The sequence below is a fragment of the Lytechinus pictus genome, chromosome 7 (assembly GCF_037042905.1).
Source record: "Lytechinus pictus isolate F3 Inbred chromosome 7, Lp3.0, whole genome shotgun sequence".
NCBI classification, from domain to species: Eukaryota; Metazoa; Echinodermata; class Echinoidea; order Temnopleuroida; family Toxopneustidae; genus Lytechinus; species Lytechinus pictus.
In genome coordinates this window covers 1,782,768-1,801,512 of record NC_087251.1, presented here as the reverse complement: position 1 = coordinate 1,801,512, position 18,745 = coordinate 1,782,768, and the positions used below count along the sequence as shown (strand labels likewise).

Genomic DNA, 18,745 nt, shown 5'->3' with positions numbered 1-18,745 from the left:
ACCAACGGATTGTTAGCCTTCATAGACACCGAGGTACACAGGCAGACAGACGGCACCCTCAAGACAACTGTCTACAGGAAACCCACTCACACAGACCAGTATCTACGCTATGACTCCCACCACCCACACGCTGTCAAACGCTGTTTAATCAAATGCCTCTACGACAGGGCAAATAGAATCGTCTCTCAACCATCGGATTTGTCACCAGAACAGCGCCATCTCCAGTCGGCACTAGCTCTGAATGGTTACCCCAAGGCTTTCATCAAGAAGTCACTCAAATCTAAGGAGCGGATCATCTTAGAGGAGAAGCAGTTCACTTCAACAATAGTTCTGCCCTATGTCTCCTCCATAGCTCATCAGCTGCGACGACAACTGGAGAAACTCAACATCCGCGCTGTCTTCCAAGTCGGACACCACTCTTAGGAACCAACTCGTCAGAGCCAAAGATCCAGTACCAACTCACAGGAAAGCCGGTGTTGTTTACCAGATACCATGCAAGGGCTGCAACTTCTCATACATCGGAGAGACAGGCAGACCAGTAAAGGAAAGGCTAACCGAACATCAGAGAGACGTTAAGCAGTGAAACACCGTACTTTCGGCAGTAGCAGAACATGCATGGGAACAACAACACCAACCCGATTGGTCTGGCGTCAGATGCATCGACTCTGCACAGCAGTGGCATACCAGACGTGTGAAGGAAGCCATCCAGATTCGACTACACTCTAACACACTCAATCGAGACGTAGGCTTCGAGATCGCCGAATCATGGATGCGATGCATCAGACGACACCACAGCAGAAGAACGCCCTCAACCGACCAACAACAACCACCGCCGGCAACACCAACACCGAGCCGTCACCCACATCCGCATCTCGACACACCACCGACGTACAGCAACCTCCCTTACTTTCGGCCGGATCCCTCTGACGTCGGCATACTCGCTATAACCTTCGCCCTCGCACCGAAGTCTCTATCACTTGACAAAGTTGAGCAGCAGCCAACGAAACGTTGTGAACTCTCTTACAGTTTCAACTGCTTCGCGAGACAACTGATCAACCAACTCTAATGTTTTCATTTGTTCATACATTCTAAATGCAAACCTCTTTCTACATTTCCACCAACAATCTTTTATACTTATGCAAAAGATTCATTATTTGGATGGTAGATTTGTTTGAAAGGAAGCTAATTATATACAAGTTATGAGCTTGTATATTATAGATGTTTGTCAATATGAAGAATTTTATCATGAGCAGAAAGAAAGAAAAACAATAAAATTAACAAATCAAAACAACAGAATAATACAATCAACCTATGAAAACAAACAAAACCACCCAAACAAAAACAGGGTGGTATTCTTATAGCCATGGTTTAGTTAACCCTAGGTATCTTAGATCATACTTTGTTGGAGTGCCACTTGTCAACTCATTCACCAAGTAAAGATTACTTGAATTCTGTGTCAAAAAGTTACCCAAAGCAACCAATTGTGTCATGAAATGAAAAGAATGTGTTAATATGAGTTTATAATGAATGTTATTAAAATTATTTGGTACATTACCTTAGTCATGAATACCAAATTAATTGAGAAAACACCCTGCATTCAATCAAAGTGTGGACTAAAACTCTGGGGATAACCAGGTTTAATTATCAGCATATCACCCAAAGAATACTGTATGATGATGAGGAAGATTTGAACACTTACCTTGCCTTACAAGAAGATCATAATATGAGTAAGATGTTCTGTTCCCACAAAGGAAGATCAGGTTAGATAGAGCAAGGCACATGTAGTTAGGAGTGAGGAGTATAGCTATCAGTCTTCTATACATTCCACCTGACAAGTACTTAAGCTAAAACACAATGACAGATAACCATATGAATATTAGATAAATATTTAAATAAGTACATTGTATCACAGTATAAATACCCAAGCCGTAATCTCCACTTTCTCTCACGAATAGTGGCTTCAGAAGATATATTGTCATCTACTGAAAATAGTTCAGTAGATGACAAAGCAGCTGGTATGTGACTTGGCATAAGAGCAGAAATATTCACATATAAGGTCCTAAGAAATGAAGAGAAATCCATCAGAAAATTTGTTAGGGACAGTTTGCATAGATACATGTAATCCTAGTCAAATATGTGCTAAATTCAAATTAACTGATTGACAAAACTCTGTTTTGAATGATTATATTATTGATAAGCATGGTAATAGAATACACTGGATGAGAAGAAACCAGCAGACAAGAAAACATAGGATGGTTTTCTTCAATTTAAGCCTAAAATCTTGATCAGATTTCGAACAGCAAACATCAAACTAAAAAACTAGATGGATTCTTGATTACATGCAGTAAAATTTTATATTTCTACCATTGCTATATATATATAATATATTGCAAACTAAGCTCCTCACATCTAAAATTAAATAAAACAAATCACATTTAGCACCCAAAACTACAGCAATTCCACAAGAGATACATAAAATACCATTTACATAATTGCCATTGACTACACTGAATAGTTTGAAAGGATATATTGCTTACCAGCATATTATTGAGACAAGTCCAATGAGCAAGTTTGCCAATCAGAACTTCAGTCTGGAGTCCAACACAGTTGAATAAAGCCCAGTAGATAAGATGTTCATCAGCACCATGCCAGAAGCAGACAAATGAGAAGCAACAGATTGAAGCCATGATCTGCCATATAATACCTCTTCTAGAACCTCCAAGAGGGATGTATATACATCTAAACAAAATACAATCAGCAAAGATAAAAAAAGGAATTTAGAAAAAGGAAAAGCATTACGGTACATGAAAGCTATATGGTGAAAAGGAAAAGCATTAAGGTTGGTCTAACATAGAGCATGCTTAACCATTATTTCACAAGGGGTGGGGTGGGGGTCAAATTGACCCCCCCTTGACAAGCTTCGTCAATCACGCGAAATAGTTTTACCGGGCCGCTTGCTGACTTTTCACTTTCAAGTCTTGCACATCTTTTGAGACCAAATAAAAAAATATATACAATTAATTTTTTGAAAATTCTACTATACAGTCTTTGACTTTACATCCGACTCTACGCACGTGCAAGTTTTCGCGGTGATCGCACAATCAGCAGCCGAGATCTGAAGGGGGGTCAAATTGACGCCCTCCAGTATTTCCTGGTCTGAAATAGCCTAGTAAAAATAGGATTTAGACAGACTGAAGTAGGTGGGAGTGTTATCATGGCTCAAGAGTCAATAACCCTTCATAGGAGGGAAACTCGCAATGAAATATAAAGTGATGAATAGAAAATAGGAATGCAGATAAGAAGTACATAAAAGCAATGATCTGTTATACAACACCCCTTCTTTTCCACCACTAAGAGAAATGTCAATAGATCTAAATCAAAGAAATAATCAATTGAAAGCCACCTCATCCCCCTCCCTTCCCCCCATGTCCGGATATTCTAATGACCATTTCAATAACACCCACACAACCCATTTATTAGCTTATACAGTGCGTCCCACAAAAAACGAAACCGAGATTTATCGATGATTTATCATAACTTAATCGCAAATACAATAGACAAATGACCTACCATTTTAAAGCTTAAAATCTCCTCTTTCATCTGAAATTACTTAGATTATTTCTCATTCACGCATGAGTGAGCAAAAACAATTTTAAAAGGGGATACCAAAAAGTCACTTGGCGGGCCGTATCTGGGTTTTAAAAAGAAAACCACATTTTTTAAAAGTTCAATATCTGCTCTTTAATTTGATACCTCAATTACAGAAAATGGTCAAGAAATAACAAAGTTCTGGTTATTTGAAATAAGGCTTGAATTTCAATAATTTCATAAAATGAAGAGGTTTTACAGGCTAGCGTTCAAACTCACTCGACACTCCGTTTTGTTGACGATCAGCCATGCATTAAGTCTTTTGTTACCGTGCGATAGCTTCAGTGGGAAACCGGTGAAAACACGTTTATTTAATGAAATTATGGAAATACAAGCATTGTTTCGAGGGATCATAACTTTTTTACTACTTGACCATTTTCTGTGATTTAGGTATCAAAGAAAAGAGAAGATATTGAACCTTTTAGTCATGCGATTTTCTTTTTGAAATTCAAATACCCCCCGCCAAATGAGTTTTTGGCATCCTTTCTTTGAATTGTTTTTGCTCAATCATGCATGAATGAGGAATAATCTAAGTAATACCAGATGAAAGAGGAGATTCTTAGCTTTACATTGGTAGGTCATTTGTCTATTTTATTTACGATTAAGTTATGATAAATCATCGCTAAATCTCGGTTTCGTTTTTTCTGGGACGCACTGTATAACAAAGTCAAAATATCCTCCAACAGATGCTGATGCAGCTAGGGAACCATGCAGGTATAGCTAGCCACAAGAGGCATTAAAATCTCCTGATATAGCTTTATCCCACCTTCCTCCTCAATCATCAAATTAGTATTATATTCTCCAGAGAATCATATTAGAAACACCAAGAAATAATCTTACTGTAAGTTGGTTTTAAAAATCACTTTCCATCCCCTATATTTATATTTTTTTAACTGATCTTACCTCACAAGCAATGAATGCAGACCTCTATCAAAGTACCTGAATGGATTGAAAGCACAAAAATAATCATTAATTGACATCAAGATATCTACACAAGCTATCCAATATGGCTTCACTTTCACAGGGGGAAAATGGGCCCTGTTAGGTCTCAGGTTTCATTTCCCCTTAACAAAAATTATATGAACCATTATCTCAAGTTATTCGAAGAGTGTATCTTCAGCATTTTACTGGAAATAGAATTGTTGCTAAATTGTTTTTGATATTATTTCCATGTATAATTTCTATCATCTTCATCAATAATAATCATAAATTTACTACCTCCACCACCATCATTATCATCATCATCACCACCTGCACCACAACCATTACTGTCATAATCATTGTCATCTTCATCAATATAATAATTATCATCATCACCACCACCATCATTACCATCATCGTCATTGTTGTTCCCATCATTAATGTTTCCGTCATCATCTGCATACAGAAAATAAAGCATAAATTTTATAGTACAATAACAGCATTTGAAAGTCACAAACCTCCAGAAATCTTGGAATAAGTACATGCCTAGTGTACAAACAGGTGGAAGAGGAGCATTGATGTGATCAAACATAGCATGAACTCTTGGTAGACCATACATCACTGTGTACTTCATCTGGAAGAAGAGCAGCTGACAAAGGCCTAAACCACCTGTATGATATACCATAAGATAACAACATTATATTGTCACTTAATTGGTCTAATCTAAATTGGAGTAACTCTATAGCCAGGGGCTGATTCAACCCACTCCCCTCAACTTTTTTCTTGTTAAATCATGAAAAGCTTGTGCTACACCATTTCATGACTTTTTTTTCGAGTCTATTAAAACTATTGCAAATTTTTAGAACAAATTTGTGACCCCCGGTAAACGGTTCCAAAATTACGCAACATTCATGTACATATCCAAAGCAACATGTTTTTCAAAATTTCTGACATAAAAACTATCCACCTAATATAAAAACAAAATACAGGAAAATATATGAAAAATGCTAAATTTTATAAAGCTATACATGTATTTCCATATTTCATTGATTCCTTGGAATGATGATCTCTTCCCAAAATTGAACCCATTCAGATAAACAAATCACATTTCTGTGCAGCCTTTAACAAAATAAGACAAAGATCACATTAGAGAAAAATAAGCATTTCCTTCCAGTGTAGTTTTGCTATATAAGTCAAATATTTCACTGTGATGTTAAATAATATTGTTTGAAAGGAAAATAAAGCAATGCTGGCATTGGGTTGACTAATTGACAATTCATCTAATGCTAATAAATGTTTTTAAAGACTTACCCACGGCCCATACTGACAAGCTATTGAATAGGGTCTGCCTTTGATGAAATGCAGGGAAGTACAAGAAATGAAGGACAGTTTCAATGAACATGGCCCAGAAGATGTACCTGAAAAGCTCCTTCAATATGTGCTTCCATTCAACTATGTTCAACATGTGGATTCTTAAATTTATCTGCATAGGCAGAAGAAAACAAAGAATTATACCCCTTCATATGGGAGCCTTGATTAACAACAGAATGATTATGACAGGGTAGATCCAAATCAATTCTGCACTATCCCAGTGAAGAACCTTTCATAGATTGCAAATCTGAACTAAATAAGGAAGACAGTATCAACCTTCATTTGCACATCATGTCTCCAACAATTGAGAGGATCAGCTCTGATAATTTAGTGAAATTCTTAGTTTCAATTGGCCAAGAAACAATAGTTTATGACTTTCAACTTGTCAGTGTTAATATGCTTCACAAAATCTGTCCATATATATCATAATAATCATGATGATATTAATAGACAACATTTATATATAGCTTTTAATATAATGCTTCTAAGTGCTGCATACTATTATTCTGGCTTTAGCATGGTTACTCTGATCAAGTCAATAGTGGCAGCAGCAATAATTAGTCATTTTAAGAGCATGGCAATTACAGCTGCATTCAATGATTTTATTGAATCACTAAATAATCAAAACAGATCAAAATCACAAATCAAATTCAACATAAGCATAAATATGCATGATATCAACTTGTAGTAAAGATTGCACTTTACCACAGCAAATGAGACAAAGCCTTTAAAACATTGAAGTTAATGTTTGGAAAACACAGTCATACTTGATCTTTCACCTTTATGCTTACCTGTTTAGAAAATTTATCGTATGTGAGAACAGGTCCACCAAAGAAGAGAGGTAAGTAGTAGATATAGAGTAGGAAATCTAGGATACTCCAATACTGTTTATCTGCAGGTCTATCAGCTACAGGCATGGAATGGTAGTGGCAGAACTCGTAAGCAAAACTGATATGTCTTAAAGAACACATTGCTAAAGTGAAAATCATCATGTTCAGATCATCCTCATCTGTGAATATATACCGCTGAGAGAAAATTGAGAATATTGTGTTGATTCCTTTTGTGATTGAACAAAAACCTTGCATAGAAAGGTTGATATTAATGTTACATGTACTTATTGGATTGAAGCTACATTCAAGAGCATGCTTAGACTTAAACTTAAGTTTCAAAAGTGAACATTTTCCAAGACACAACAGCACAATGAGGTTAAATTATTAATCTTAAATAATTTATCCAAATAGGTCCATAAATTTATGGCAAAAATATAAACACTGAATTCTATGCCTGGGTATTGTAAGAAAATTACTTGTACCACTCATATGTAAGATAAATGAGATTTCCAACTGATATCTTTATTATCTCATACAAAGCACTATGCACATAGACATAGAACACTTTCAGCTAAACCCCCAAAGTGTAGCCTAAACAGTAACAGTTGAAATGTAACCACTTGACTAATTAACATGAGATGATCTTTTGCATGAAACTTGTAAAGAAAGTTGGTCAATATGAGACTATTTTTCAATCAATATCACATGAATTTTACTTTTCCTATCACAACTGAACCAAATCTTCAATAGCACCTTAAAAATAACAAGTCATTAATCATAGAAATTTGACTTTATAATTGGTTGGAAGAAAATTCAAGTAACATTTATGCACTTGTCAATTATATTCCCGGCCCTGGGAGTCCCAGGACATAGCGGGAAGTGTACGTTTTGCCGGCGTGACATCCCCGCCTACGTCCCCGCTACAATAACTCGAAGTCCCGGCCCTGCCGGGCGCTCATTTTCTGTACATCCCCCGCTATGTCCCCGCCCCCGCTAGCAGGGTACGATGTGACAATCCCCGCATACGCCCGGCCCACCTACGCCGGGACTCACTGTACATCCCCGGCCTCTGCCCGGCTACCGTATTTTCATTGCCATTTTTAATCTCGTACGTGGTATGTGGCAACTTGCATACCATATCTATTGCATTTCATATCGATCGACAAAGAGTAGAAAATCTTTTTAAATTAAATGTTTACAAAAAAAAAAAATCAATCACAAAGCCAGTAAATCAAAACATAATCATAGTAAAACCGATAATGTTTTGTAGTACTTAATGTATATGGCAAAAAAACGAAAGTTTATAGATCTAGATCCAGATAAAGATAAGTTGTAAAAACGTGTCGTTGGTCTCGGAGCAATACCAACATCGCTTGTTTTGTTGTTCATCAATGTTGTTTTCAGGATAGCCCTCGAAGATCAGCTGCAATAAAACATTGTATTTTTGTTGCAATCAGTTACAGTTTATCTGTGTTTTCTGACAACAAGATCACAAAATCTTTGGAAATGGAGCTGAAAAACTCGGACTATATAAAGTACAGCTGGTGCGCCCGTCGTTCATGGCGTTGGCGTGGCCAGGAATTCGTGAGCGAGCCTGCCTATACTAGCCCATCGGTTTTGGGAAGAGTGTCCTCTTCCAAGCCGCACCGTCTGTACTGTAGCTGTACGGACTACCTTCGAAAGATTGCATGGATGGATTTCTTGGCCTGAATATTCCGATCCTTTGAAGGCAATTGATTTTATTTGAAGCCCCTGATTTCGGATCAGATTCGCAAGCTTGAGTGCTTTGGGTCGATTTCTGTGGACATTTCTGGTGGGGCAAGATGCACATATTTGAATTCTAGAGGATTTGTGATCATGGTCAGATGGTGATGTCTTCTTACATGTAGACCTAGTAGATCTAGATTTTTCTAGATCTCTAGACGATAGATAGGCCTAGATCTTTAAAAGGGAGTGATAGGCCTATACTTTTCCCAATCGCTCAATTTCTATTCCCTTTTTAGGGGGTATCAATGCGAGCGCAATTTCAGAGCGAAATCGCTCGTTGGTCGTCTGATCCCGTGTGTTTTCCCCCTGTACTATGGTGTGACATCTTTGAGACAGTCCCCGCTATGTCCCAGCAGTGCCGGGAAAAAAGTTTGTACACGTCCCCGCTAACTTCAATGATTGTCCCCGCTATGTCCCGGGACCCCCAGGGCCGGGAATATAATTGATAAGTGCATTATTGGTTAAAAAACCCTTACAAAACAGGGTTCTTTTCATACCTGGAATTGAAGAAAGGAATTGAGGTTGATAGAAGCTATCTGCAACAGCACAATAAACCAAACTGTAGACATGCTACCAGTGCATATTATTGTATAGATGAACAAGGAATGACAAAGGAAATACAAGAGGAGTCGAAGACCCACAAACAGATAAATGCTGACAACAGCAAAGCAGAGTAAGAACACAGTCCGATACTGCATGAAACAAATGCACATAAAACGGATCATAAATATATGAAATTATCTATATTACATATACAGAAATTGAAAAATTAATTAATATCTATCTTCTAGGCATAATTTGTAAACACATGTTATCCTTGAGAACCTGAAACTTACCAAAAAGTTCCAAGCCATTCAAAAAAACCTATGTATGCATACTTCATTCAAAGTAACATAGATTGTTCATTTTGAGACATATCTGTGAAATCCTGTGTAACAAACAACCCATGAATGGAACATTCACAATTTGAATACATTTTCTCAACAACAAGTCCATTTCTGACTTTTTCTTTGAAAAACCTCTTCTGAAAATAGCAGTATTCAAACAAATACAAACGGGACATACATGTAAGATTGGTAATGTATTATAAAAACTGTACAGAGAAATTTGAATGAATGTTTACCTTGGGATAAACATAACCTACAATCCTTCCTAGAGCAGCATGTAGAACCATTACAATCAATACACCAGGAGAAAAGAAAATCTTCCTCCAATGAGTCCACTCATAGTCACCAATATCCTTCAAAACCATACAAAAGAAAAGAGTGAAAAAATATCAACCTCATTTTGCATTCATGTAGTACCTCCATCTCCCTCTACATAACAACCCAAATCAAACCAAAATTGAAGCTGAACTTGAAATAATGACAGGGCCTTATACCATGAAAACAAAACCAAAGGATGACAATGACCTGTTTTCATACAGAGCTTAGAGATCATTTAAGTAGTGTATTAATATAGATTAAATTTACCCCAATTCCAATTGAATAATAAAACAAAGCCAGGGCCAAGGTTTAAACATTAAAAAGTTTGATAGATAAGAAAAGTAACAGATATCATAAATACATATTACCTCTTTTCATTTATGAATAATCAAACAAGGGCTTACTAAAACTAACAATTATTAAGAAAATAAAATAATGATAAAATTCACTAAGCCATACTCTTAAGACAAAACAACAACCTGTAAGTAATGTTGTAACCCGCAAGTGAAAACCCGAACCGTACCGTCCCGTATAATCCAATAATTTGCAAGCGGGACCCGCTGACCCGTCGGGTTTTAAGGACGTTCCACAGTTATGTTTGTGCGCATTATGATCTGCGCATAGTTTACACTCTGCGCGCTGACGTCACAATGGATGAACAGGTGATTAATTAGCTGCGGGTGTGAGCTGATTTTTCTCATCTTCTGCACTTTAACTGTAGATCCGATGCGTTATTTCATGAAGCTAAAAAATGGAATTATTTCATGGACCATTCAAAAAAAAATCTCTACAATTTCAAAATACTTCACTCTGCAGTGCTGCCAAGAATCACGAATATTACCCCGAGTTTGAATAAATGGTAGAGTGTTTTTTATTTTTTCTTCACATAGATACAAAGCATTCGGCGCATTTTTTGTGTTTTAAAAAGCACATTTGCTCTAATAAAAATGCTGATAGTTTAAAAACAAGCACATGAACCCCTATTTTTTAATGTTTGTACCTCTTAGGTATACCTACCTCTACAACTCTGCAAATTTTGGTGAAAATGACATGGATTTTTAATAAAGTGCAGCATTTATTGTACGTTTGTAGTTTGTTACTGAAATTTTACATTTTTTAGATCGGGATTTTGTTATCTCTTACGCAGTTTTTAAGAACTGACAGTGCTGTTAAACTTAAAATTGCAAACAAATAGCACTATAAATAAATTCTCCATTCTAACGATACAATTATTAACTCTCTTGCGAAATTTGATGACCTTTTCATGTATTTTGACTGAGTAATAGAGGTTTAAACTCATTGTAGTAATCTTGGGCGGTCTAAAAATGCCAAATTCTTTTGAATGCGCAATTCTTAAGAACATCAATTTGGGTGAACTTTGAAGCTCTATAGCGAAAAATCAAGCACATGGACCTATGTTAATTTTTGCATATTTCGAATATTAAGGTTCTTAAGTATCAATGTGCAAAGTTTGGTGAAAATGACATGGATTTCACTTTAACTGTGGAACGTCCTTAACCCGCAAGTAAATTTATCTTTGAAAAATGAAAATTATTTCTGCAATCCCCACACTATACAGGCACAAATCACGAAAATATATGCCAACTACTAACCTAGCCTAGAGTGAATTTACTTACAATTTGCAAATTCGCCTTTTATTCCGGAGAGAAAATGTTTTTTGGGGTTACTTTGTACCCGAAATGGGTCGGCTCTGATCTCGTAATCGAAAGCATTGCGCAATTAACTCCTCGGATCGGAGCCGCATCTCAGCGCGCGCTAGCTACATGTTGTAGCCCAGCAAATTCGATGTTCAGTTTCCCGTCGCCCGCCCGCGTTATGAAATTTGGACCGTGTTTAAAAATCAAATTCTGAAAATAATTCATTATTTTACTATTTTGACATAGATCTAGATTCAGAACTGATATAAAACATTAATATAAGCTTTTCAGTCACAATTACTTGTATATCATGTAAATACCTGTAATTATTTTCTTGTTTTTTTCTTGTGAATGGAATGACACTGCATGCTCAACCACACCTCGAGCGATGTTCGTGCAGGCTCCACTCAACTTCACTTCTGCTACACTACGCTCTACCTACCCGATGTAGCGGTAGTGAAGTGGAGTGGAGCCTGCACGAACATCGCTCGAGGTTTGGTCGAGCTACCTCAATAAATCCCATAGTCTAGTAACCTTGCATTGGTGAGTTGTCATACGGCATATCAGACAAAAAAATCATCAAACAAAACTCAATCTGTTTTACAAGGCCGACGAGAGGCTCACGCACGTACGCATTGGCGCTTGTACTAGCTAGCCAGTCTGAGCTCTGTCTCTCTGCCAGAGCTCTGGGGGACAATTCGCTCTGTAAAGGCCTCAATGATGGTGATTTTATGTTTCAGACAGAGTTTATATTTCGGGAATATTATTCAAAACTGCCAATAAAGTTAGATGATTTCTTCATTGTCATGTATTTTTAAGTTATTAATGAGTTCATTCTCACCAAATTTAGACTCCCCCATAGAGAAATGCAATTTTCGTGGAGATCTGCGTTTTCAAAGAACATCAGGAAAAGTTAGGGTATGTGGGCCTTTATTACATGGCCAAGTACTGGAATTAGATGGAGTAGAAATTAGATATTGAATTCATTTATATCCAAGTTCAACTCATAGTCACACCCACACAAACACACCCACATCCAAGATTCTAAGCATGAAAAAAATAACTTTAAAATCATGCAATATTAAACAATAAGTAATAATTAATTTAATAAGTGAACAGGGATTCCTCAAAATACAAAAACGTAGCATTTGAAAAGAGCCCCCGAAATGAAAAAAGTAGCCTCCAAAACGGTAGAAATGGAGACCCTGAAATATTACAAAAAAATGAAAATGGAACCCCCGAAAAAAAATGATTGGTTTGCTCCCTGGCTTCAAGACAGTTCCACAGAATAAAAGTGCGTTCAAAGGTTACAAAAGGTCAAACTTTCATCTTCTAGAAAATAATGAATAATGATATCCTCATTATGAGCTGGAAAAAATGGGACGGGAAACTCGACATCGAGTTTCATTGGCCTATGCGATTGCTTTTGACTAGACCAACGAACGTAGAGGGCAGCAACACACAAGCGTGTTGCTATAAGGAAGGTCAACTCGATACGCGCATGCAACTGAGCTGCGCGCGTATTTTATTGTTCATGCCAACGAAATCAAATGCCGATCCAATACAACAACAAATTAGTAGCGATCAAAAAACGAATATGAAAGAATATGACTACAACAATATCAAAGATAAATTAAAAAATATGTTGAGGAATATACATACATATAAAAACATACTTTGATATCTAAAACTTTACAAATATAAGTTTCAGGAAACTAAAATCATTACCAAATCGGTGATTGTTGTTATCAGCGATTTCACCAGACGGCTGTATTAGGTGATTTGCGTCGAGACGATTTTGTGACCACTCGCAAAGCATTTCGGGATTGAATATAACCACCTTATTTTCTCTGAGCTCTTCGCTGAACCCATCATCACAGTGCAGCTGCAGCGCAGCGCGCAGCCAATGCAATGCATCCGATGCATGGGTTGTTTTTTCGCCGTCCATGCCATGGTCTCGGACTCAGAGTTGAAATTTAGACCTTGATTTCGGGGATACAGCGCCTTTATTTAAGATTTATAGACTTAAAAGTCAAATGACATTTAAAATTTGAAATCTAACCTTGAACAATCATCGTTGATAAACATCAGCCCTGAAGCCATTACACTTCAAATCAGGCCAGGCAAATTAGACGTCATTGTCTAAGTTGCTAGATCTATGACGAGTCGCCTGAAGCCCCAGCGCATCATCAACGTCACTAGCTAGCTGCGCGACCGGCCCAGACTCGGCGCACCCAGGCCAGAAAAATGACCTCGATTATTACGGTGGTTGTCTATGCATTTATTAGTGGTGCAGCGAAATTCAGCAGAAGAAAATAAGAGATATGAGGTATCCTCGTCACAGGCTTAATATTCCAAAATGAGAAAAAATGTCAAAATCATGATTATTTAAGCTAAATATTTTCTTTAAAAATAAAAGTAATATTTTTAATATTTATACTCAGAATAACCGATGTAATAATTGTCCATTAAAAAATATTTGAAATTAACAAATGAAAAAAAATCAACTCGACAAATTTCCCAAAACCCCACCTTATTTTTTAAAGTGGTCACAAAATTCGAGCGGAGTTGACCTTCCTTAGAGCAACACGCTTGTGTGTTGCTGCCCTCTACGTTCGTTGGACTAGACTGTGCTGGACTGCTGCGCTGCACTCGCGCGCGCTCCTTCTTCGAAAGAGCAACTCGATGTATTTATGTCGAACATTACCTGTAAGGATGACAATCAATGACTTCAGCACTTATGATTTGTCATTTGTTTATATGTTTCCAACTACAGAAATATCTATACACAAGTCATGGTAACTGCAATTTCTTTACAATTTAATTACATAGGAATATAAGTAATTCTTTAAAGGAAAAGTCAACCCCAACAAAAAGCTTATTTGAATAAAAAGACAAAAATCCAACAAGCATAATTAATTTCATAACAATTGGATGTAAAATAAAAAAGGGGTGATAATTTAAAGCTTTGCTTAATTTTACAAAACAGTTATATGCACTTCCTGGTCAGAATGCAAATGAGGGGACTGATGACATCACCCACAAAATATTTCAATTTTCTCCTCATTGCCATGTAAAACAAATTTTAATTTCTCCCAGAACATGCGGAATGATCATTGTTTTAACAAATTGTGATTCAGTCAAGTTAGTCATTATTATCAAATCTGTATAAATTGAAATATTCTAGCAATAAAAAACAAAAGAAATAGTGAGTGAGATACATCATCGACCTTCTCATTTGCATGTCACTGAGTTGTTCATACACATGTAGACCTAACTGTTTTGTGAAAAATAAGAGAAACTTTAAAATGTTGAAACTTTCAGATTTTACATCCAATTTTTGATGAAATTTTCAGCGTTATGCTAGTTTGATTTTTTTTCTATTGATTCAAATCAACCCTTTTCTCGGGTGCACTTTACTTTTAAAATATCGATACCTTATCTTTGTTCCAGAATATGTACCAGCCTTCTTCAAAGTTGAATGAGTAGAGAACATCTTTGTATTCTGTATTGAGAAAAAACAGTTGAAGGTATTCATTTGAATCCAGTCCACAATTCTTATCATAGGTTGCATAAAATGTAAATAATAGAATTAGAATGATTACACACATAAACAGCTCACACAAGTACTAGTATATAAAGGCAAATGAAGAGAAACATTGTCTATACAGTTTATTATTCAAATTCAAATACAGCATTTTGACAGATAAACAGGACATGTTTAACCTGAAAAATAAGATTGAATCATGATTAAAATTATGTGGCATATTCCTTCCCTTTTTAAAATAAACTCATCAAAAAAAGTTTGGAAATCTGACTTTGATTGATAATCCCTCCTCAGTTTTAGTAAATATCAATGTGTAATTAATATCAATGAATACATGTAGATCATTTAATTCTCTTTAAAATGATACCCTACATGATATGATTAAGGTTCACATGGAGGTGCAGTGCCTTGAAATGTAGGGCAAGGTCAAAATTCAAAAGTTGCAAAATTACACGATATTGAAAGTCACTGTTCTTTTTCCATGGTGATAAGTGCGTTTCTCAGCGGTTTCTTTTGACTTTGATCGCTAATCCCTCCTCAGTTTTAGTAAATATCAATGTGTAATTAATATCAATGAATAGATCATTTAAATGAGAATGAAACCCTTGAAACCAGCTGAATCCATATCAAAGAGAAAAATCAAAGAAACATATTGTTGAAAGTTTGAGGAAGATTGAATGAATAATAAGAAAGTTATGAGCATTTGAATATTGAGATCACTAATGCCATGTAGTTCCTCCCATTGGCAATGCGACCAAGATCTGTGATGTCACACACGTACAACTCCCTCATTACTTTAGTACTTATTTCACTTATATTCTCACTTTTATAGAGTCTATCACAAGGTGAGGTGTTCTCTTTATGAGAGGACAAGTACAGAGGTTTCACAACATTATCATTGATGAATTGTTTGTCATATGATTAGAATGAGCAAAAAGAGATGTTTTGGGGTATATTTTCAGTGTCCAAAGGGGGAAAGTTGTTCATCTGTGACATCATAGATCTTGGTCGCATTGCCAATGGGAGGATCTCCATAGCATTAGTGATCTCGACATTCAAATGCTCATAACTCTTCTATTGCCAGTCCTATTTTACTCAAACTTTTGTTGATCTTATTCTTTGATTTTTCTGCTTTCACAAAAGCTAACTTGCTCCAAGAGTTTCATTCTCCTTTAATTCTCTTTAAAATGATACCCTTCATGATATGAATATGGTTCACATGGAGGTGCAGTGTATTGAAATGTGGGGCAAGGTCATAATTCAAAGGTTGTAAAATGACAAAATATTGAATGTCACCATGCTTATTTCCGTGGTGATGAGTGAGTTTCTCAGCAGTTTCTTTTGTTTTCATGCACCTTAACATCAACATTAACATGGAATCAAACACACCTCTGCACAAGCAAACACATAACAAACAAACAAACATGCATGGGTATTCATGGGTACTCAAACCATACATAAACCACAAAAAACATAAAAACTGAAGAAGCAGGGGCTTGATTTGAATGGATTTTCAGCTCTATTGACACAGACATAAGAATCATGTTCTGTATTGACCCTTCATGACTATTTCTGCTCGTTTTGCAGCTTTTCAATTCAGACCTCATCCAACACTTTTGAATCCTACTCTTTTCGTGATGGCACGATCATAACACGCATGGTATCATTTTAAAGAGAATTAAATGATCTTTTGAATGATATCAAATATGCATTGTGTAAAATTGGGAGTTGGGAGAAATTAATGGCCAAACTCAGATTTCCAAACTTTTTTTGAGGGGTTTACGTGTAGATCAATATAAGAAAATGTTATTCTAACCTTTGGAAGCTTCATATAGTGTAAAGAAAGCCTTGGTAAACACTGTAAAGATAAATGCAGCATAGATGAATACCTCCAGAACAGGTAATGGTGCATAATCCTTACTGACATGTCTTGCTATGATAGGAGTTGTCTTTGGTGCCTCATTTTGAACTGGAGTCTTGTTTCTATGTCTAAGCATTCTCCTGAAGGTATTAAAGACAATAAGAACATCAAATCTCTTAATTGGATTGTGAAGAGTGAGATCTGAAATCCACAAATTTATATTTTTCAGCAAAATTTGAAATAATGTATACATGTATTTTCAATTGATAAGCTGCACTTAGTTTTCACTTGTTTTTTTATCTGCACATAGTATTTTTGTAGAATCTTTTAAAATGGCACTGTACAAACTCCACACCAGACCAGCCAAATACAGTACAATAATAAGCAGTCGGTAAACTGTACTTCATCATCATCAGAAGTTGGGTAATGTTCACGAATCTTTTGAACTTAGTGTAGAAAACACTATACTGGAAAGAGTAACCTCCTATAAATATCTTGGTGTATTCCTAGATCAATCCCTAGTATGGACTATGGAATAATCATTTAGATCAACAAGAAAATAGGATTTAAAATATCACTTCTCAGTAGGCTTTGGCCTTTCCTTTCTCAAACATGCTCTAAAGTACTTGCCAATGCACTAATTATGCCATATTTTGATTACTGTAGTCTGACTTGGTCCAATTGTAATTTGAATGTAAAAGACACAATTGTCAAACAACAAAAAAGAATGGCTCGAATTATCTTACAAGTTGATACTAGGACCCCAACTGTAGAAGTGCTGCAGAAGTTAGGATGGGTTTCAATAGAGAGATGGAAATTCCAAATAATCAAACTTGTTTACAATGCCCTAAATGGTAGTTGCTCACAATATATTTCAGATTTGTTTATCCAATTATCAAACACCCACTCACACCGTACCAGAAATGCTGATAGTTATGGGATCATAATACAAAAGTGTAAACAGAGAAGGGAAAGAAAAGGATTTCAGTACACGGTTCAATTCTGTGGAATAATATTCCATCTGCAGTAAGAAGGGCTACAACCTTGCAATCATTTATTTCATCCTATTGGAGAAACCGTAGATCTTAACCCAGGTTATAAGACACAACTCGCTAAACTTTATTATGTTTGTATCATTCTAATTTTGTTGTCCTCTGTTTTTTTTCTTTTGTATGTGTTTAAATGTAGCAGGGCCCTCTGGGAGAACAGTGTACATCACTACCCTGGATAAATAAGACTTTATAATAATAATAATCAGAAGATTCTTCAGATGTCACTTTATATCACCAGGAACTGGACATAGAGGAACAGAAGAACCTGTGTCCAGAATGAACCTTATTGTTATGTAAGATAAACCATACATGTGGTTAAAATATAATTGATCCAAAACACGGAGGTTACCTGGGGACACCCGCATGACCAGAGACAGAGTTCCTAATGAAGTATCTCTACTTGTTTGCAATAACTGCTTGTCTATTCACTATAGATGTCGAGTCTTGACTCCAGAGGTCCAAAGCATTCGCTGCTTCCTGATAGAAGGGATTCAGCTCAAGGATGTTCAGATCTGCTTCTACCATTCTCATCCACGGTCCTGTTAGGTATTTCCCTACGAGTCCAAGGGCGCAAAAACCAATCATACAATAGCTTAGATTTAAAACAATAACAGCTCGATGAAGGTCATTTTGATTATCTGTCAATACCTTTGTGAGGAAGTTTGCAATTAATGTTTAGCTGAAGGAAGAAGCAAGCTCCTGCATTATGAAAATAAATGTGGAACCTGTTTCCCATGAAGGGCTCCAAAGGGGGTTTCTTGATGCCGTTCATTCTGAGAAAAGTTCTAAGTTCATTTGGTAGTCCAACAACATCCTTGAAGCATAATCTGCACAGCGACTGGACAAGTGCAAATGCTTTACTACAACTCCTTGACCGAAAGCTAT

The 18,745-nt window shown here is 36.4% G+C and overlaps 1 protein-coding gene across 5 annotated transcripts in view; it reads right to left on the bottom strand.

The window, feature by feature from the left end:
• Window positions 1-18,745, bottom strand: part of LOC129265169 (protein-cysteine N-palmitoyltransferase HHAT-like) — a 24,339-nt gene extending 5,594 nt beyond the window's left edge. The window contains exons 1-11 of one of the 5 annotated variants that reach the window (XM_054903167.2): window positions 18,210-18,745; window positions 16,764-16,948; window positions 14,838-14,905; window positions 9,661-9,777; window positions 9,035-9,229; window positions 6,732-6,965; window positions 5,881-6,052; window positions 5,088-5,238; window positions 4,552-4,587; window positions 2,538-2,739; window positions 1,700-1,844 (exon numbers count right to left, since the gene is read on the bottom strand). In XM_054903167.2, the coding sequence (XP_054759142.2) occupies window positions 1,700-1,844; window positions 2,538-2,739; window positions 4,552-4,587; window positions 5,088-5,238; window positions 5,881-6,052; window positions 6,732-6,965; window positions 9,035-9,229; window positions 9,661-9,777; window positions 14,838-14,905; window positions 16,764-16,944 (1,501 nt within the window). In that variant the 5' untranslated portion in view covers window positions 16,945-16,948; window positions 18,210-18,745. Of the gene's footprint in view, window positions 1-1,699; window positions 1,845-2,537; window positions 2,740-4,551; window positions 4,588-5,087; window positions 5,239-5,880; window positions 6,053-6,731; window positions 6,966-9,034; window positions 9,230-9,660; window positions 9,778-11,379; window positions 11,498-11,720; window positions 11,859-14,837; window positions 14,906-16,763; window positions 16,949-18,209 lie in introns of those variants that run through there. The other 4 variants (XM_064101582.1, XM_064101583.1, XM_064101585.1 and 1 more) reach the window with 4 other exon arrangements.